General features: G+C 43.0%; 1 protein-coding gene across 1 annotated transcript; it reads right to left on the bottom strand.

Annotated features, from left to right (window-relative positions):
* Positions 1–13,127: 13,127 nt before the first annotated feature.
* On the bottom strand, positions 13,128–16,647 carry GREM2 (gremlin 2, DAN family BMP antagonist). The gene has a single exon (XM_017879765.1). The coding sequence runs from the start codon at positions 16,641–16,643 to the stop codon at positions 16,137–16,139; it is 507 nt and encodes a 168-aa protein (XP_017735254.1). The 5' UTR covers positions 16,644–16,647; the 3' UTR covers positions 13,128–16,136.
* Positions 16,648–21,719: the final 5,072 nt, after the last annotated feature.

Below are 21,719 nucleotides of genomic sequence, written 5' to 3'. Positions count from 1 at the left end.
AAAAAAAAAAAAAAAAAAAAAAAAAAAAAAAGAATCTGCAAAGGAACCTGAAGTATATAATCATTGAGACAGAAAAAATAAAATAGAAGCTGAATGAATTCTAGATGGGCACGAATTAAGTGACGAATGATTTGGAAGGTAGCACCAATCAATTCAGTGAGATCACGCAGCAGAGAGAGAAAATATTTGTAAATGTGTAAGAGAAGTTAAAAGAGATACAGGATAAACTGAGAGACTCCAGTTAAAGAGGCAATCCATATGGAGAAACTAAAGAAAAGAGTAGAAAAGCCAAATCATGACTTGAAGAAAAAAAATGGCTGAGAATTTTCTAGAATTGAAAAGAGACATATCCTCTGCTTAACACGTATCAAGTGCCAGGCAGATATATAAATACATTTGCACCAAGAAAGGTCAAAGTGAATCTCCAGCTAGGTAAAGAGAAAATTTGAAAACCTATTGAAAGAAAGGACACGTTGGCCAGGTGTGGTGGCTCACACCTGTAATCCTAGCACTTTGGGAGGCCGAGGCGAGTGGATCACCTGAGGTCAGGAGTTCAAGACCAGCATGGCCAACATGGTGAAACCTTGTCTCTCAAAAATTAGCCGGGTGTGGTGGTGGGCGCCTGTAATCCCAGTTACTCGGCAGGCTGAAGCGGGAGAATCTCTTGAACCAGGGAGGCAGAGGTTGCAGTGAGCTGAGATGGTGCCCTTGCACTCCAGCCTGGGCGACTGAGCGAGACTCCGTATCAAAAAAAAAAAAGACAGAAAGAAAGGACACGTCACTCACAATGAAACGACAGTTATCCTGAAAGTAGATTTGTCCTCAGCCACAATGTATGTTAGAAAATAGTAACGTCTTGGCTGGGCATGGAGGCTCACACCTATAAGCCCAGCACTTCGGGAGGCCGAGGCAGGCAGATCACGAGGTCAGGAGATCGAGACCATCCTGGCTAACACGGTGAAACCCCGTCTCTACTAAAAATACAAAAAAATTAGCTGGGCGAGGTGGCGGCGCCTGTAGTCCCAGCTACTCGGGAGGCTGAGGCAGGAGAATGGCGGGAACCCGGGAGGCGGAGCTTGCAGTGAGCTGAGATCCGGCCACTGCACTCCAGCCTGGGCGACAGAGCGAGACTCTTGTCTCAAAAAAATAAAATAAAATAAAATAAAATGAAAAAAAAGAAGTAACGTCTTTAAATTGTGGAAGGAAAGCAGTGAATTGAGACCATTAGACCCACCTGAAACATCATTCACAGGGAAGGGGAGAGAGAGATTTTCAGACATACGAAAGGTACAGGAGGTAACTACGCCCAAAGCCTCACTGAAGCGTCTGCCGCGGGGCACATTTCAGCAAGGAAAAAGATGCAAACAAAGTGAGGGCCTGGGATTTAGGAAATCACAGAAACCATAGAAACTGGTGAAATAAAATCAACCCTAGAATGTAAACAGTAACAATTACAACTAATTTTTCATGTTTACAAAGGGCACTAAAATTTTAGATAGTAACAACTTGGGTGGGAGAAATTCAGGGAAGAATTCAAACATGCGAAGGGGCATGCACTACTCTCTTCATTCATTGAGTTCAGCAAATGTTTATGGAGTGGCTAATGTGTGCCAGAAACTGGTGTAGGCTTTGGGAGTCGCGGACAAACAAAAAAATGTCCTATCCTCGTGGAACTTACGTTCTAATGAGGGAGACAAGTGATGTAAAATCATGTCAGGCAATATAATATTTAAGTAGGATGGCAAATAACATTCTCAAACCAGAATGCCATTGAGAGTAAAAATGAGGCTGTCACACCTGGAAAATCTCCATAAATTGATACCACACCCAGACAAACTCTGCTCACCCTACATATAAGCACTATGTGAGCTTTAAGTGTTATGAAAAGACATAGAAAGACCCTATCTCTTTCAAAAAAAAAAAGTGGCCAGGTGTGGTGTCTCACATCTGTGATCCCAGCACTTTGGCAGGCCAAGGCCTTGAACCCAGGAGACAAGCCTGGACAGCTTAGGGAAACCCCATCTCTAAAAGGAAAAAAAAAAATTGTAATAGCCAGGTGTGGTAGCACTTGCCTGTGGTCCTAGCTACTCGGGAGGCTGAGGTGGGAGGATGACTTGGGCCCAGGAAGTGGAGGCTGCAGTGAGTTGTGATCACACCACTGTACTCCAGCCTGGGTGATAGGGTGATACCTTGTCCAAAAACAGAACAGGGAGAAGATGGTGATAATGAATATGTTTGGACTTTGTTACAAAAATATGAAAGTAAATATAAATTAAAAGTTAGCACTATTCATTAAAAGAACAAAAAGAATTAAAGAAGGAATAAGAAAAAAAACCATATCAACTGAAGGTCAATCCAATCCAACTAAAAGCCAGAAAGGTAAGAAAAAACAAAGCCAAAAAAAAGGTACGGTAAAAAGAGAAGTGACTGTGGATAGTAGGTGGGAGAACTCGAGGGTAGGTGGATGGGAAAAAATTGTTAGAAGCTCTGAAAATCCTGTGCCATTGTTCCTTGAGTTACACCAGCCGTCATTAGCATTTCCACTTCCTAGCTAATCGGTGAACTCAGACTTTTGGAGGTTATATTTGTTTCCTGTGAAACACAGTTAAGTAACCAAAAGCAATAGGAAGAGGTTTAATGTTTTAAAGTGGTGTGACAAAGGGGACATTCGCCCCCTTCTCTCAAAAATCATTCCAAAGCAACAAGGAACAAATATGCATCATCTTTGATTTATCTTCAGTTAAAATTAGAGGTATCGAAAACTCAAACCACAAAATATACAGAAGATCTGCCAAATGGATGGGTATGGAAAAAGGCAGAGAAGATGCTCATGAAGACACATCTCAGAAAAAGCAAGCAAAGTCTCCTTCTCCAAGGTGAAACCATACCCTTAGGAGGTGCTATCTCAATATACTTCTCCAAGGTGAAACCATACCCTTGGGAAGTGTTATCTCAAACTGTTTGCAGTAATGGACCTTGGTACACCAACTGGTATTAGACACTCCCCTTAATATAGCTTACTATTTTTTTACATCAGGAAGGATGCCTGCATGAGAAATCAGGCTGAAAAATCATATTTGCAGGAAGATGTCTATGAATAAGACCAAGGTGGAGGAAGAGACCGCGAATTAGAGTAGTAAGTACTGGAGCAAGACACGCTCCCCATCCTACTTCATAAATGAAATATTGTCTAGCTTGAAACACAACCCTACTCTCTCCCCAACACAAACTATTCAATAATTGCAAATAGCTGGCAAATAACATTAACACTGCTACCAAACCAACAAAGATTATTTAAGTGAGAATACGATAGGCCAACTTATTGAGGAATAGCCGTGAAAAAAATACTAAGCACAGTTAGCAAACATCAGAAGGGCCATGGGGAAGTGGGGGTTATTCCCGGAAGGCTAGGATGATCATATGTGTATTCCTTGCATATTTTAATATATGTGTATTTAAAAACCATACGCATGTGTGGAGAAAAAAAATACACGATTTCCTCAAAATGCTAACAAATTATTTAAGTAATTTTTGAAGAAAAAACTCTGAATAACATAAATATGTCCTTGAAGAATCAAATACCTCAAGGTAAAGTCAGCCTGGGGCATAAAGGGGAAGCTTTAGAACTATTTCTGGCCGGACACAGTGGCTCACGCCTGTAATCCCAGCACTTTGGAAGGCCAAGGTGGGCGGATCACGAAGTCAAGAGATCGAGACCAGCCTGGCCAACACTGTTGAAACCCCATCTCTACTAAAAATACAAAAATTAGCTGGGCATGGTGGCTTGCGTCTATAATCCCAGCTACTCGGGAGGCTGAGGCAGGAGGATCACTTGAATCTGGGAAGCAGAGGTTACAGTGGGCCGAGATTGTGCCACTGCACCCCAATCTGGGTGACAAGGGCAAGACTCCGCCTCAAAAAATAAAAAATAAATAAAAAATTTTAAAAGAACTATTTCCATTAAAATCAGGGACAAGACGAGGTTGTCTACTTTCACCTGCTATTTATCACTGTTCTGGCAATGAACAAAAAAAGGTACACAATGGAAAAGGATGAGGTAAAGTTAATTTTTATTTGCTGTTTATTAGATTATATGCTCAAAAAACAGACAATAATCAAGCAACTATTAAAGATAATAATACAATGACATAAATAGACTAGGCCAAAAATTAATACACAGAAATCAAGAACTTTTGTGTAAACAAACAATACCCAGTCAGAAGAAAATTGGGACATATCCCCACTTAAAATAGCAAACAATCCAAATAACATGGAATAACTGTAATAAGAAATGTGTAAGGTCTATATGAAAATAGTCGAGAGACTCACAAAAATGGAAGGGCATTGACAATGTCAGTACTCCCTAAACAAATTATAAATGTAATATAAATTTAGTGCACGCCAATACGTTTAATGCGATCCAAATAAAAACACCTGCAGAATGTTTTGTTGGGGGAAGAGGGAGGGTGAGAACTAAAGAAGTTGACTTCAAAGTTTGAACATAAAAATAAGCAAGAACAATCAAGGTTTTGGGGAGAAACAACTAGTGGAAGGAGAAACTGGCCCAATTACATTTTACACATGTTAGAAAGTGACAATAAGTGTTTGTAATAGGAAAACATTGCAAATGTCTAAATAATGAAGTAATGTTTAGGCTTTAAAAGAGAAAAAACAGCCGGGTGCAGTGGCTCACACCTGCAATCCCAGCACTTTGGGAGACCGAGGTGGGTGGATCACCTGAGGTCAGAAGTTTGAGACCAGACTTACCAACATGGTGAAACCCCATCTCTACTAAAAATACAAAAATTAGCCAGGCGTGGTGGCGGGTGCCTGTAATCCCATCTACTCGGGAGGTTGAGGCAGGAGAATCACTTGAACCTGGGAGGTGGAGGTTGCAGTGAGCCGAGATTGTGCCATTGCACTCCAGCCTGGGCAACAAACCAAGACTCCATCTCCCCCAAAACAAAAAAAAAAAAAATAGAGAAAAAACAGGCCTTTTATGTACTGATGTAGATGTACATTTTGTTAAGGGGGGAAAAAAATCCATAAAAAGTTTCTATCTTTGTCATTGGGAGGAAAATCAGAAAGAAAACAATGTTGATAGTACATTCTCATTTATCAAAAAATGATGGCAGCATGATTACTGAATTTCTAGAAATTAACATACATAGAATATCTCTGGAGTCATTGACAAGAAACGGATTATTAGTTACTTCTGGAGAAGAAAAACAGGTAGAATTTGGGATAGAGGAGAGAGAATTTTAATTGTTATTTCCTTTGATTCTTTTGGATTTTGTATGAGATGAAAACAATATAGAAATATTTTACAATTAATTTCGTGGAACTTATTTCAAATATCAAATGACACCCAGCTGGTCAATTCTGTTAAATCAAGGAGATAATACAGGTTGGGTGTTTTACGTGTTTCCACATCATGATATCAACTCTATCAGATGTCCTCTCCAAGTACAATCAGGGCAATTCTCACTCTAGACCACTACAAAGAGCTATCTGTAAGGGTAGCAAGCCAATCTTGTTTCTCTGTTGCCAGAATGAAAAAGAAGTCGGGGTCGTCTGTAGGCCACTGGGCGTATTTTCTCCTATGGTGGTCTGACTGTGACAGCAACATTGGGCTTTTTGTTTCACAATAGGCCCATTTTGGTTCTACTTGTGCAAAACTCCCTTTCGCCTCAATTTTGGAGTTGCTTCATGCTGCCCTCCTGGACTATGTAAATGTTTCTAATTTGCAGCTCCACTCCTATCATACGCTCTAAAGTTTTCCAGAGGTTAACATCACTTTCTAATCCAGGCAATGGATCATAGGAGCAATTGACACTTCACATGTTAGTCAACAATGAGAATTATCTGTTGGTTTCAGGCTTTTTGGAGTCAGAAACTGGCAATATGCTTAAACATGTCCCAACAAGCCCTATGATAATGAAGTTTGATTAATCTAAATTAGGCCCCGCAATACTTGTTATTTCCTATCCATGTATTTTACCTTATAAATGCTGTCTGTAATCTGTCAGCATACCCTTAAATTAGGGCGTTCATATTTTTCAAGCAAAGAGTGAGAATAAAAAAAAAATGAGTATTTAGCTTACAGATTTCAGGATAGATCTAGAAATAGACCCTATCCACAGAGTTTCTTCCAGCACAAGGAAAACCAGACGTGTGGTGCCGATGGTAACACAAATTGTATATTCTTTGGCTCCTCAAATAAAACAAAAATTAAAATATATATATACCGTGGTGAAAACAAAAACAGAAAGCAAGAAACTCCAGATGTAAATATTTGGATAACTCTCAAACCTTTTTGTTAGAGTTTCAAACATCAAATTTAAAATCTCCAGCCTTGATTAGACACCCAATTCATAATTTGGTATCCAGTATCCCCTTCCCACAAATTAGCAATTGTATCATGTTACGTAACTACGGTCTTGCTAGATAAAGAATGTCCTGGCAGCAGAATATGACAGATAAAGGTGGTGGTTTGGAAGACTTCATGTGTGCCTAGTTTATTAAACACACTCTCCTTGCCTTCAGGAATGTGAGTTGGGAGTGGGGCTCAGGCCATCAGTGCGTCATCAGGAAGATGTGGCAAAGCTCAAAGAACAGAGCAAGGAGGGTTGCCACCAGGAAGGTGAAGAGGAGCTAGAATTGTCCATGGCAACAGATATGCCTTGGAGGAGGGAGATTTAGAAGCCTGTGTATACCAAGAGGAAGGCAGTGAAATGAAGGATCCAAAGGTCCCACTTTTATACCAAGCAATGGGCAGACATTGCCTGAGGAATGTTACTCATTTTCTCTGATGTTTCTTCATCTCTGTACTCTTACAAATTTTTTTTTTTTTTTTTTTTTTCTGAGACAGAGTTTCACTCTTGTTGCCCAGGCTGGAATGCAATGGCGTGATCTCAGCTCACCGTAACCTCCGCTTCCAGGATTCAAGCGATTCTCCTGCCTCAGCCTCCTGAGTAGTTGGGGTTACAGGCATGTCCCACCACGCCTGGCTAATTTTGTATTTTTAGTAGAGACAGGGTTTCTCCATGTTTGTCAGGCTTGTCTCAAACTCCCGACCTCAGGTGATCTGCCTGCCTCGGCCTCCCAAAGTGCTGGGATTACAGGCGTGAGCCAATGTGCCTGGTCAAAACCATTTTGTAATTGACAAATAATAATTGTACATATGTATGGGGCACATAGTGATGTAACATATATAATGTATAGTGATCAGATCAGGGTAATTGGCATATCTATCATCTCAGATTTTTATTATTTCTTTGTGTTGGGAACTTTTAATACCCTTCTTTTAGCTATTTAAAATGATATAACATATTATTGTTAACTTCTATTCTTCTAAAGAAGCATTTTCTAAGGTTACTTGGCCCCGTGTTCCTCCACTGCCCCTATTAGAAGTCTCATATATGGGCTGGGTGTGGTGGTTCATGCCTGTAGTCCCAGCATTTTGGGATGCTGAGGTGGGTGAATTGCTTGAGCCCAGGAGTTGAAGGACCAGCCTGGACAACATAGCAAAACCCCAACTCTACAAAAAAGAGAAAAATTAGCCAGGCATGGTGGCATGCACCTATAGTCCCACCTACTCAGGAGGCTAAGGTGGGAGAATCGCTTGAGCCCGGGAGGTTGAGGCTGCAGTGAGCCAAAATTGCGCCACTGCAGAGGACAGAGCGAGACTCCATGTCAAAAAAAAAAAAAAAAAAAAAGAGAGAAAGAGAGAGAGTTGGAGGAGACTTGACTGATTGAGACCAGGGCCATGATCCCGCCACTGCACTCCAGCCTGGGTGACAGAGTGAAACCCTGTCTCACAAACAAAACAAATTTTAAAAAGTCTCATGTATGTTCATGAGTTTAGTTACGATCTTTTTGCTCCAATATCAGTTTCTCCAGATCCCGCTGCTCACATAAATTTGTCGTATTTCTTCGGACAGGGAAAAAGTTTCATTTACACAAATGTTTCACTATCACCACAGACCCAGCATGTATGAAAACCTGCCTCAGTGTTTTCTATGACCAGATCCTCATTTACACTGGGCACCCCATCTGCTTCACTAACATCCCTCTCTCATCACCACATTCTGTGACTACTTCACACATTTGTCTCTTCTTTCAGACCCAATTCTATGACCTGGTCTGGCCCTAACCTTCAGTTTATGTTGTCGCAAGAGCCCCTGAGCTGGCCTATCTGGACCCAGATTCTGTTCCCTCCAATCACCTAGCATGTCATGACTGGAATAACCCTTGATCCAATCTATCAGTGATTTTCTATTTCCTGTGATGTCAGGTGGAACGTGCTCTGCCTCTCTTTCAAGGCCCTCCATGTTCTTTCTTCTCTATCTCCTCCTTCCCCCCATGCTGCAGCCCTCACGCCTACCCCTAACACACAGGGAAAGGAGACTATTATGGTGCTCCCTGCAGATACCCTCTTCAGGGCTGATGCACCCATCCCATCTCACCGTCTCACCCAGCTGCTGACCCTCGCTGAAACTAACAGCTGGATCCTCACTGAGATTTGCCCTTAGAGGCAATACATGCCCCATCCTAAGGATGGCTTGTGCGCAGTGACTGAGGGATGTGGGCTACAAAAGCCTGTCTCTCTTTCTTCAATTTGGCACCACTCTAACATGCGCCCCCCAGCTCCAGAGCTCCCCACAGGATCAGACAAGTCCTCAATTGTGACCTGATGGCTTTGCCCACCGCACAGTCCTCATGTGCTTAGAGGCGTCTGTTCTGCAGGCGTTCCCCCAATAAACCTTCTGCTCACAACTCTGTCTCAGAGTTTGGAAAACCAATCTAAGATAGACAATTCCAGTTTCCAGAGAAAAGATACTCGAACCCAGGATTTGGAGAAAGCTCAGTCGCTGGGCAGCTGCTGAGTATGGGTCCTGGCGTGCTGTGGCCGTGCATTGCTAAAACTCTTCCCAGAGGTAAGTCAGGATGGGATGCTGGTTGGGGAACTCGCGGGCTGGTGCAATATTGACACAGGCAGAGGTAAATCAGGATGGGATGCTGGTTGGGGAATTCACAGCTGGTGCAGTATTGACACCGGAACTCAAATGAAATTATTTAGACAGATAATAAGGGTAAGAGAGTCCTCAATAAAGTTTCCCTTTTCATAAAAAGCAGCCCCAAAATCTTTTTTTTTTTTTTTTTTTAACAAAGAGCAGCCTGAAATATCAAGCTGCAGATATAGAAAAGCAGCCAGAAGCTTGCACAGGAAAATGCCAGCAGCTGTGCCGACGGGAAAAGGCACCTAGGGACCAAGCATGTTCTACAGGGAGGCTCGATCTTCCGTTTTCTTTGTCGCTTGTGTGCAATCAGGGAACAGGGAGGGAGATAACTCATCTGCATAATAAAAGATGAGGGTGGGGCGGCCAGCTTCACTATGTAAATGACACACCTAATCCAACCAATCCGTTGCACCCTATGTAAATCAGACACTGCCTCCTCAAACTCGTCTATAAAACCAACTGCATCTCCCCACGAATGGGGAGATCCACTCGGAACCCTCTCCCTCTGCACGAGGGAGCTTTTCTCTTTTGCCTATTAAACTGCCGCTCCTAAACTCACCCCTGTGTGTCTGCATCCTTGATTTCCTTGGCATGAGTCAATGAACCTCAGGTGTGACCCAGAGGAATGATGCTGCTTCGATATATTTGGTGCTTAAAAGTTGTGAGGGGCAGCGTGATTATAAGGACTTTGGGATTGGGTACCTGCTTACAAGCGGCATTGACTTGTTGAAGAGATAATAAGGGACTCAAAGTGATTAATCACCAATTCAGACACAATGTAAAAGCCCTAGATAGGGTCTTCTAGCTGGCATTCAATGAAGCCCTAGTCTCCTGCAGTCAGAAGAAGACTCAGTTGTAAAAAGGAGCTCTGTTTCAGAGAATTGTGTATTCTCAGCTTCAGCAAGTCTCTTGTCCCAAGATTAGAACCCTAATAGAAAGTAGAACCCCTAAAATTGGGAAAGGAGTACTTGGGTAGATGCAGTTGGAACTCTCAAAGTCCCCTGAGCCTGCTAGGTCTGTTGTTAGCCTCTCATCGCTGCTGGGGATCTGCTGGATTGGCTAAGGGAAGAAACAGAGTATATGGTGAAATCGCAGCAGGAGCTGGGAGAAGGATGGGAATGTGTCCCAAGGCTGCTGTATCAAGGAAGAAGAGCAGGACATTACGCTGGATAATGCTTATCACCATGGGAGCAGTCTCCCATGATTCAGGATTTGAGCCTGTGGAAAATCCCCCAGGAACGTTGATAATAAGCTACTAGGATGATTCTTGGAGTGTCTCAAACGCTTTGATTCACACTCTATGAAATAGAAAATGTAAGAACTTCCATGGTGCGTGATGGATAAAACCACCCTAAGGCTCAGAGAACTGGGCATGCTAAAGTGGGTTTGTTCTGTAAAGCTATGAAAACTAAACCACTCACCAACTGTGTTCCCAGGAAGGTCTCTAGTTACCAAAGCTGTGATGCTTGTGTTCATGAGAGGGGTAGCAGCTCTAGTGCTCAGCAGTGCCATCATCTGTAGGCCAGGGATAACTGTAGGAAAAGATGCTGCTATAAAACTAGGTTCCCTGAGGGATGCAAGAATACCAAGATCTCAACATAAAATGAGCCAGGTTGTAATGTTTACCTTTCAGAAATCGGCACGGTTATTGCAAAGAGGGGTAGGACTGTAGTGGCACCCGTGGACTCCCAATTTGAAAATGGTTACTAGAACACAATGTTTCTGAAGGCAAGATGGATGGGGGGTTGTGGGGGGAGGGCAACAAGAAGTACTGCTTAATTTACACAGTCAAAATAAATCAGTAAAGGAAAATCAGAGGCAGAGGGCAGAATCTCAATGAAAATCAAATCCCTTGTTCGGTTTCCAGATCAGACCTGAAACCCATTGGCTGAAGAAGTGGCTGATTCCTTATGACCCTGCAATACCAGGGCAAATCTATTCATCTGTTATTTCCCTACTTCTTAACCAGGGAGCTCAGGATCACTTTATTCAGGTAAATGTGGTTTGGGAGAGAAGAACGCTCAGCACTTTTGAGAATTATTGAATACTGCATCTGAACTGACACCAACACCTGGAGACCCAGTGAACCACCATGGCTCCCTACTAATGTAGGGTCATATAGTGTCTACTACAGTCCTCCAAGGTCTGGCTCTCAGTGGGCCCATGGGTCCACAGACTAACCTAGTGATCCTTTCCCTCATTTCCAAATACATAATTAGAAGGGACACTCTTGGTAGTTTGAAGAACCCTTACATTGATCCTTGAGTTCTTAGGTAAGAGCTATTGTAGTGGAGAAAGACTAACGGGAGCCCCTGAAGCTGCTCCCCAGCCTAGAAAAAAAGAGTAAATCAAAAATGATGCTGAATTCCAGAAGGAATCAGGGAAATTATGAACCTCTCAAAGACTTTAGTACTGTAGTAGCCCTGGCTATATTTCCATTTACTTCACTATGCTGGCTCCTACAAAAATCAAATGGAACACGGCAGGATGTCCCAGCAGTAGGCCCAGTTACTCCTACTGCACTCAGTGTGATCTCTTTGCTAAAGCAGATTAAAACAACTTCCAGAACTTTACCTGGCAAGCGTGTTTTCTGTCATCCCAATAGGTGGGAGGGAGGACCAGAGGTAGTCTATGTTCCAATGGGATGAAGAGTTTATGTTTATGACTTTGTCCCCAGACTATGTAAGTTATTATGCTCTTGGTCAAAATGTAAACTGAAGGGACATTTTGTAAATCACTACACAGATGCATCATATGATTGACATCATGTAATAGGGCCAGATGAGAAGTATGGGGCAAGTTATGCTGGAGGACTTGGTAAGCGCACACTCCATACACCTTAGAAAGTGGGCAATGAACCTTATAAAAATCCAGGAAACTTCTGATTCTGGGTAAGATTCATTAGACATATTTTTTTCCTATTCCCTCCACTAAAATCTGCAGATGTTATGTGTGTAAGTGTATACACTATATACACTATACACTATATAGACACCATTCTCTACTTTTTCTCACAATATATACACTATACACTACATATATATTGTGTATATACACATGCACACACACATATAACAAATATATGAGGCTGTAGAAGATGGAGAAAAGAAGGCAGACAAGGTAGAAAACTCAGGATTCAAGGAATGATATGGCAGTGATTTTGCTGGTTTTGTTTGTTTTGCCTTCTACTCTAGACTAAATACTAGCTAAGTCAGTAACATCAATGGATACAAAAAACAACAACAAAAATATGCATGGTTTGCCATATTTTGTTTTTGATAAGTTGAATGGGCATCTGCTCTGTGTGGGAAGCAGGGTGAAGGGGTGACAAGGTTGGGGATTAAGGGGAATTCGGAAGACAACATGATGAATAAGACATTTTAGGCTGCTCTGCCTATGCAGTAGGCATTCTTTATTCCTTTACTTTCTTAATAAACTTACTTTCACTTAAAAAGTTTTCATTGCATTATTTATGACTTGGTCTTATTGCTATCACTCATGCAGACATTGATAATCAGTGGTGAGAGGTCATTCATTAAATAAGCTTTCTGGGAATATATACATTCTAAGTTGTTCACACAATAGCAAAAGTAATTTTCATTGACTTTGTAACTTAAAAATCAGTTGACCAACTTCAAAAACAAGTGAGTTGGAATATGTTAGCACACAGTGAAATATTCTGTCCCATTTAATAAACTAAGATGAACTATTTACTAGGAAGTTGAGTTTAATTCCTTTGAAGTCTACACAGTGGATCAACCATGTGCAATTTGATTCTGAATTTTATTTTATGTATGTATGTATTTATTTATTTATTTATTCATTTATTTTTTGAGACAGAGTCTCGCTCTGTCGCCCAGGCTGGAGTGCAGTGGTGCGATCTTGGCTCACTACAAGCTCCGCCTCCTGGGTTCAGGCCATTCTCCTGCCTCAGTCTCCCAAGTAGCTGGGACTACAGGCACCCCTTACTATGCCCGGCTAATTGTTTTTTGTATTTTTAGTAGACACGGGGTTTCCCCGTGTTAGCCAGGATGGTCTCCATCTCCTGACCTCGTGATCCGCCCGCCCGCCTTGGCCTCCCAAAGTGAGCCACCACGCCTGGCCTGGATTTTATTTTTTATTGATAACTGAGTTTTCTTGAATGGCAGATTAAGTCAATTCATAGAAAAATGCAGGCGCTGTAAACTAAGAAATATTTATATAAAGAAATGTTGGAACTCATGAGAAGTAAATGTGAAAATGAACAAAACTCAGGACAAGTGTGTCCCTGGTGCTAACGGGGAGACTAACGGTGGGCTTCCATTTGCTGCAGTTTCTCAAGGCTTCCTTGTTTAGTGTTTCTCATTCAGGCAGCACAGTGAGAATACTCTGTCTTCAGCTGGTGGGGGATCCGGCAGAGGCTTGGAAGCTCCCAAAGACCAGGATTGAGGGCCACCTCCATCACTTCTGCTCCTTGGATGCCTGATTCTAATTATCTTAGAAGATTCCAGACCCCAAAGGAGATCATGTGACATAAGCTAGAGGTTGAACTCACTGCGGTTGAACAAAAACACTCTGAACCCACAGTGCTGTTTCACGGCTCACTGCAACAAGTTAAAAATTCCACTTTTATGGCACATCACACTGGGATCACATATAATCCTAGATTATCTTTATTTGTTCTATAATTTAATAGTATACCTATAAAATAATTACATTATACTTATAGCTTTTCTTCATTTATAAACAAAACAAAAAATTAAATACAATTTGAGCCATTATAAGGTAAACTTTGTACATACGATAACCCCCAGAAGGAGCTTCACACTGCAGCATATCATATTGCTTTCATTGCTACACCCACAACTGGGTTCGAAGAGAGTGTGCTCGTGTTTGCATTCTGTAAATTCTTACCTTAATCCCTCCCCTATCTGTGTGGGTTCCATGTTAATAAAATGATAGGGTTGGCTCTGCAGCTGGTCAGAGACTCTCCTCCACTCACCTCCCAATCCACCCCTAGCCTCCATTACAATCACATAAATTTCCTTCCTTAACAGCTTTTCTGCTGCACGTTCTGCCACCGAGTCTGACTTGAGGTTTTCCGCTAAATGCAAAAATCAATCCTGACCTTGAACACCCTTCTCTCCATTTTCTCTCTATCCTCAGGTTCCAGCCCTCCAGGATTTCTTCCTCCTGAGTTCAGGCTGTATATACCCATTTATGAAACCAAGAGGCCCTCTGCAACAGCACATTCTTGCTCAGGTCTCACGGTGTTGCAGAAGTGACAGAAATGGACCTTGCAGTGCAGTGGCCTGAGATAGATTCACCAACCCACTCCACCCCAATCCTTGCTCTTCGAGTGAATGTCTCTAGATCCACCATCACTACTAGTGTCAGGAAGCCAAGTCCCCACAGCAGCTTGCAGAGGGTCTCTCTCACATACTAGGGAAGTGGCCCCTCACAGAAGCACTTGCTGGGGAATCATCAGTGAAAGGTTTGCAAAGTTTACTGATTCCCACCAATGGCAGCTCATTCACATTTGTCAGATTCCGTAAGCATTACTTACAGGGAAGCCTTCCTGGGGCAACTGAGCAAAGGGACCTAGAGGAAGTATAATTTCGCTGGAAAATAAGTTATGTCTACTTCCTTGTATCAAGAGACCACAACATGGAAACTTCAATAATTCATTATAAAAACAAAAGGTGACCTGACGTTTGTTCGTCCCTTTCGAAGTCTATTCTTTGGAAAGGAAGCACGTTTGGTGCAGAACAGTTCAACTAGATTACTATTCCATATATTTTATTCCTTATTCCCTTCTATACCACAAAGCGACTCAACTCCTTATATGTTTAAATATCCCTTTCTTTTTCTCTTTCTTTTAACAGGAAATAGTTTTTGCTTAGTGTCATGGCAGTGAAAATAGTATACTGCTTCAACCCACATATGCATATTCCACATTACAGGGGCTTTCGAGCTTCGGGTCATCAATTTCCCGACGAATGCCCCTCCCTATACCTATCCATCCCAAGCCAGTTTCTACATTGTGCTGCAATGTTTTAGTAACTTCAGTGAAATAATATTCAAAGTAAAAATCACGACTCCCCCCATCTCCCTGCCCAATCTAAAATAGGTGCATGACAGTGAATTGCTGACCAGGCATTTTTTTTTCTGAGTAAAACATCTTCTGGGCAGATCATCACCCACTCTCATCCTTACTCAGAATGGTGCTGCAAGCCAGAGTCAAAACATGTGAAATAATACATGAATAGGTCTATAATACTTTTTAACAGCTCTTTACAATATAGGGTCACTTATAAAACCAGCGTTAATATAGAGACCTTTGTGTGTGATAATATTCTAACTGCAGCAATAATAGCATGCACACCAGAGTTCATCTTTAGTCCACAAATGGGGGGTGGGGACAGTGAGGAAGAAGAGGCGGTGGTGACTGAGGGTGGGGGATTGTGCAGCCTGCTGTGCTCAAGGTTTCCCGGCAAGCCCACTTCGGGATCCAAGTGGCTCAAGTTGTCTTCTTGGTATCAGGTTTATTAGGAGACGCCCCTGTGCACCGACATATTTATGGAGGTTGTACATATTCCCATCACAGCAGCAGCCGAGGGCAGCCTGCCAGTCACAAGAATGAGCGCTTCCAGCCAGAGGTCCAGGGACCAGCAGGAGAGGTCTAAGGGGCAGCTCAGAAAAGTGACGCATCCTTCACTTCGCGCGGGAAGGGGGCGAGTTGGAGTGCAGGGGGCGGGGGCGGGGCAGAGAAATCCTTGCTTTTCCACATGGTGGAAACATCAATGTCGGATTTACAGTGCATCACCTTGAAAGGTCCTCTCTGACTGCTGGGTGGCAGGTGGTGATTTTCCAGCATTTTCCTTCGGGCCTGATCCACCACCTGGTTTCGGGGGGCACAGGTGGGGCCCGGGGTCGGTCAGGAACACATCAGCAAAAGCTCCACTTGCGATCCACCTTTGTGACAAGGACACCATCAGCCCTAAGAGACGTGCTTGCTGCTGAGGGGGGACACCAGGCAGCGTGAGAGTGGGCTCGGAGGGCAGGGACAGAGGTGGCGGCGGCGCCACCCAGCGGCCGGGCGCGCGCGGGGCTGAGCTGCGTCCGGCCCCGCGCTCACTGCTTGTCCGAGTCGCTCAGGTTCACCGACATGCAGCGGCACTGCTTCACCTTCTGGATTTTCTTGAGTCGGAAGGGTGGGTCCAGGCCGGGGCACTCGAGCTCCACCAGGACGGAGGTGACGCGCTGGGGCTTGCAGAAGGCGCAGGACTGGAAAGACTCCTCCTCCTTCTTCACGTGCCGCGGGATGTAGAAGGAGTTGCACTGGCCATAGCAGAAGCGGTTGAGGATGGTGCGGCTCCGGCAGCCCTCCTCGCTCACCGTCTGCCGCAGCGGCTGCGTCTTGCACCAGTCACTCTTGAGGTACTTGCGCTCGGTGACCACCAGGGCCTCCTGGCTGGAGGCCAGCACCTCCTTGATCTGGTGCTGCCATCTCTCCGAGTTGTTGCTGCTGCCGTCCTTGTAAGGCGAGGGGATGGCGCCCGCCGGCCGGTTCTTCCGGGCTTCCGCCACCTTTACCAGCACGGCCACCAGGAACAAGGACAGGGAAAGCTTCCAGAACATCCTGCAACGAGAAAAGAGAGGGGCTGGCTGTGAAGGTCGTAGAGTACGGGCTCGATCTTTTTTTTTTTTTTTTAATTTTAGACATGGTCTGGCTCTGTTGCGCAGGCTGGAGTGCAGTGGCACGTAGCTTGCTGCAGCCTCAAACTCTGGGATCCTCCTGCCTCAGCCTCCTGTGTGGCTAGAACTACAGACTTGCACCACCACGCCCATCTAATTTCTTTTTATTTCTTTTGTAGAGATGGGATGTCACTATGTTGCTCAGGCTGATCTGGAACTCCTGGCCTCAAGTGCTCCTCTGCCTCGGTCTCCCAAAGCCCTGGGATTGTAGGCCTGAGCCACCACGTCTTTTTAATGCTGTACGGTTTTACTAGCAGTGTCAGTCAGGTGGGGCATGGCTGACTGATGGCTGCCCAGGGGCAGCCGGAGGTGAAAAGGCATTCAATGGTACAAGTGTAAACAGTTAGGACTCCACCCCAAATAATGCCTGGAAGGCAAGGAGGCAGACAAAATGGCCAGTAACTTATGCAGTAAATGCAGTTAGGAGACATACACAGCTGAACAGTTACAGAATTACAAAGCAAATGCTGGGAAGAGAGAACTCAAGCCAGTTTGCAGAAGTACCAATAATAGTTAATACTCAACATTTACTGTGTTTTACTATGCTCCAAGTGCTGTCCTAAGTGTACATCTCATTTACATGTATATCTCATTTCATCTTAAAAATAGCCTTCAGTTGGAGGTGGTATTATGACGCCTACTTTACAGTGAAGTTGAGTCATTTACCTGAGGTCACACAACCACTCAACAATGCCCAGGATTGGAAGCCAGCCAGGCATCTACCTCCAGAGCCATCAAAGTTAACCAGCAGACATGGATATGATTACAAAAATCAGGAAGTACAAAACACAGAGAAGATGGGTGTCATTCACAAGTTTCTTTAAAAATGAGTATTAAAGATAGAACTGGACAAAGGCTAGGAAAATTACTAGTTGCATCTGTATTATTACATATGAATAATAACAATAGCATTTAAGATCTGCACACAGATATTCAAATCATTCAAATGAGTCATAAATGAGTCTCCTAGTAGAAACCAATTCCCAGGTGTGAATTAAGAAATTTCCCTAGTTGTATTAAAACTGTCTGGTGACAATGCGAAGTTTGTATTAGGAGACTATGACACAAATTCAATAGGAATGGGAATCGGAGAGAAATTATTCTTACGCTATCTAAAACGTGGCTTGCAGGGGGTAAGCCAAAGTCTGACTAAAGTGAAAGACAGACTTCAAAGTGTAATTCACATTTGAAATTTTTGTATTTTTATTAGTAGCCCCAAGGAACACTAATACCCAGCAATATAGAGGACTCCGATCTCTTTTTACAACTGTAGCCACCAATGTAGCTGTTACCAACATCATCATCATCTTTACGTTTACTCATTTTCTCGGTTTTACCATCTCTAGGACTCCATGAATTCCCATTCTTTTAACATGCATACCCTAAAATGGACATGTAACAATTATATATATATATATCATATGTATCATACAGTAATATAGTATATATCAGTTATAATGTTATTTTTATCAATCATGAGTATATAGAAATGACTAAAATTGGATATTAAGTGTGTTAAATGTTTGAATATTTTACGTCTTAAATATATCCATGCTAATGGTAATAGCAAATATTTATTGGTTCTCAAAGCACATCAAACACAGTTTCCTTTGATGTATAAACGTATATAATGATCAGAGTTCTATGAAGTAGGTACTATTATTTTCTGCATTTTATGGATGAGGACACTAAGGCATTGACAGGCTGCCAAGATTCTACAGTCAGTATGTGAAATATTTGAATCCAGGCATCCCGGCTCCAGAATCTGAGCTCTGGGTGAGTATAGCTGCCTCTTTGTTAAAAATATTTACGTTAAAATATCTATGCTAAAATTATTTCTCTGAGTCTTAGTCTAAGTCTAAACCACAAGATGCCTTTGCATGCTACCTCGGAGATGACTCCTTTATTCATCAAGTATTCATGGAGCATTTATTCTGGAGTAAGCACTGTGATAGTCTCACTGCAACCTCTGCCTCCCAAGTTCAAGCAATTCTCCTGCCTCAGCCTCCCAAGTAGATGGGATTACAGGTGCATGCCACCAGACCCGGCTAATTTTTGTATTTTTAGTAGATACAGGGTTTCACTATGTTGGCCAGGCTGGTCTCAAACTCCTGACCTCAAGTGATCCGCCCACCTCGGCCTCCCAAAGTGCTGGGATTACAGGCCACTGCGCCAGGCTAGGGCAAAGTTCTCACAGGGTCGGACGAGCCTTTACAAGATCTCCCCTTTCCCCTGCATCTCACCAGCCTCCTCCATCCTCTCTCCCACTTGCTCACTCTGCTCCAGCCATACTGGAAACAGCCTATCTGTTTCTAGAATGAGCTTGGCATTCTTGTGCTCTAGAGCCTTACCTTGTCTTTCTCCCAAATGGCTAATTGGCCTTCTTCCTCACAGTCTTCAACTCTTTGCTCGGTTACCACCTGTGTAGCGAAGGCTTAGTGTTACCTTCACCACCATCCTGGACTTCACCATCTCCTCCTTCCCTGCTTTATCTTCCTCCAGGGAACTTATCATCTAATGAGATAGTATTTCATAATCTCACTTGTTTTTATTGTCTGACTTTTCTCCTGGGAATGTAAGGTCCAAGAGAGAAGTTCTGCCTGTTTTGTTCATTCCCATGTCTCCTGCTCTCAAAACAGTGCCCGGTGTACACTAGGCACTCAATAAATGTGTTAAGGCCAGGCACGGTGGCTCATGCCTGTAATCCCAGCACTTTGGGAGGCCAAGGTGGGTGGATCCAGTGAAGTCAGGATTTGAGACCAGCCTGGCCAAAATGGTGAAACCTCATCTCTACTAAAAATACAAAAAATTAGCTGGGCGTGGTGGCACACATCTGTAGTCCCAGCTACTTGGGAGGCTGAGGCAGAAGAATCGCTTGAACCCAGGAGGCAGAGGTTGCGGTGAGCCGAGATTGTGCCATTGCACTCCAGCCTGGGCAAGAAGAGTGAAACTCTGTCTCCAAAAAAAAAAAAAAGTGTTGAATGAAATATGGATACTATACGGGTCATTGCCTTCAACAAGTCTGTAATTAAGAAACTAGAGAAAGGCGTACAAATGACTGTGTGATGAAGGTGTATAGGAACAATGGCCTGGGTCCTAGTGGTAATGATCCTGTGACCAACGACATCTGAATCACCTTACTTTACGGTGCACATTCCTGGGCTCAAGAAGCATTATTTTTTTTAAAAAAAGTTTTAATTAAATTTTTTTTAGTTTTTAATTTTTGTGGGTGCGGAATAGGTATATATATTTATGGAGTACATGAGATCTTTTGATATAGGCCCCAAAGCATTCTGAGTCAGTCGTGTTGGGGTGGGTTTCAGATCTATATTTCTAAAAATTGCCTCACGTAATTCTGATGGGATCCAATAGCCACAAAAGATAGTGAAGGAAAAAGGAAAAAGCATCGGTTCTACCTGGAGAAGGAGCAGGAGGAGCCTAGGAAGTCACAAGTAAGTAAGTCCCCTAAAATCTGAATAGGATTCCTCAGGGCGATGATATGGGCAAAAGCAAAGGGGTTTGGTACTGTCGATGACACTGGGCAAAGGGAGTAAAATGAAAAAATTGAAAGCAGAAAGGAGAAAAAAAGGAAGTTTTTTTTTTTTTTTTTTTTTGCGAAAACATTTTGTCCAGCACAATTATTAAAATTTTAGTGCCTCATTTTTAAAGGGTTTTTCTCATGCCTCCTTAGTTCCACACATGAAATGTCATATGAAAATGGCCACGCTTCCAGCTGGCTCAGGCCAAGTGTCGAGTATTGGACTTGCTCAGCTTACATAGCTTATTATATTTGTGGAATGATTTGTGATCTCAATAGCCTCTTAAAAAGAAAGTATTTTGGTTCCATTTTAATAATTTCCGAAATTATTAACATTCTGAGTAAACATAACCAAGAATTTGCAAGTCCCAGCCAGGAAAGATTGACAGAGTCAGTCTGGTCCTCAATTCCTAGTTCCAGTAACAGCTTCACATGTATGGTTGATAGGCTCAAAAATACACGCTTTCCTTCAACAGATCCTAGATCTTATCAGAGAGAACAGAGCTAAGACAGAGCTAACAGAGATAAATCAGATCAATTTGAGGCCAAAACTCTTAGAGCCAATAGTATTAGATGTGGTGATGGGCATTCTTTGAACTCGTTAACATGTTTTCAAAACATCTGGCCATCATCCTTAGAAGTTGTGTCTCATGGGAAGCTAAGCAAAAATGCAAACCTTCGATTTTCAGGAAGGAGGAAAAGAGGTTGAGGAAATCTCGATGACTGGGCCAAGTCAGTCTCTTCTCTCTTTCCTTTCCTACATCTCGTTTCTTTTCTCCTTCACACATAGCAATGGTAAGATGGCCAAGGATCTGGCATCTCACGGTCAGACAGGTGAGTAGGCAAGAGGTGTTTGGCCATGGTGACCCACAGTGATTGTGAAGCTGTATCCTCCTACTTCAGAGCATTAAGGCAGTTGAGCCAGCAACTGCTAACATCACCTACACTGCTGGCCCTTGGCTGTGCAGAGTTCACCAGGGGAGAGAACGTGCTCGCCTCTGTCAGTTCGCTAACCATCCCTGTGCAAGCATGTCAGTGGCCTCGCCAGGACCTGAATTTAGCACTTTATAGAAAGTCCTGCTCTGTCCTGAACCACTTTGCTACTCAAAAAAATGGTTGGCACACAATTAACCTCTCAGGAATGTTGCCACCCTTGCCAGTAACGACAGCACGAGGATACTTCATTTTATTCTCACATCTTGTATTTGGCTTGTATCAGAAGAAACTCATAAATAAATCCTGTTGGTTTTATTAACCATCTTTCTGGCCTGACGATGTTCTCAATTTGCAAGGGGTGCCAGGACTATAAATGCTGATGGTCTAAGCAGACCGGGTTGGCCAAAGTTGGTTGTGCAAAGAGAGGTAGTGGAAGTGCTTTCCTCCTAAGTGAACGCCCTCGGGCCTGGCCTCTGTAGATACCA

This window comes from Rhinopithecus bieti, unplaced genomic scaffold (genome assembly GCF_001698545.2).
Source record: "Rhinopithecus bieti isolate Rb0 unplaced genomic scaffold, ASM169854v2 scaffold_11565, whole genome shotgun sequence".
Lineage (NCBI taxonomy): Eukaryota > Metazoa > Chordata > Mammalia > Primates > Cercopithecidae > Rhinopithecus > Rhinopithecus bieti.
This window is presented reverse-complemented; position numbering and strand designations above follow the sequence as displayed.

Bases quoted from the DNA above. Each gene is read 5' to 3' on its own strand.
- GREM2 (XM_017879765.1), bottom strand. From the start codon at position 16,643: ATGTTCTGGAAGCTTTCCCTGTCCTTGTTCCTGGTGGCCGTGCTGGTA.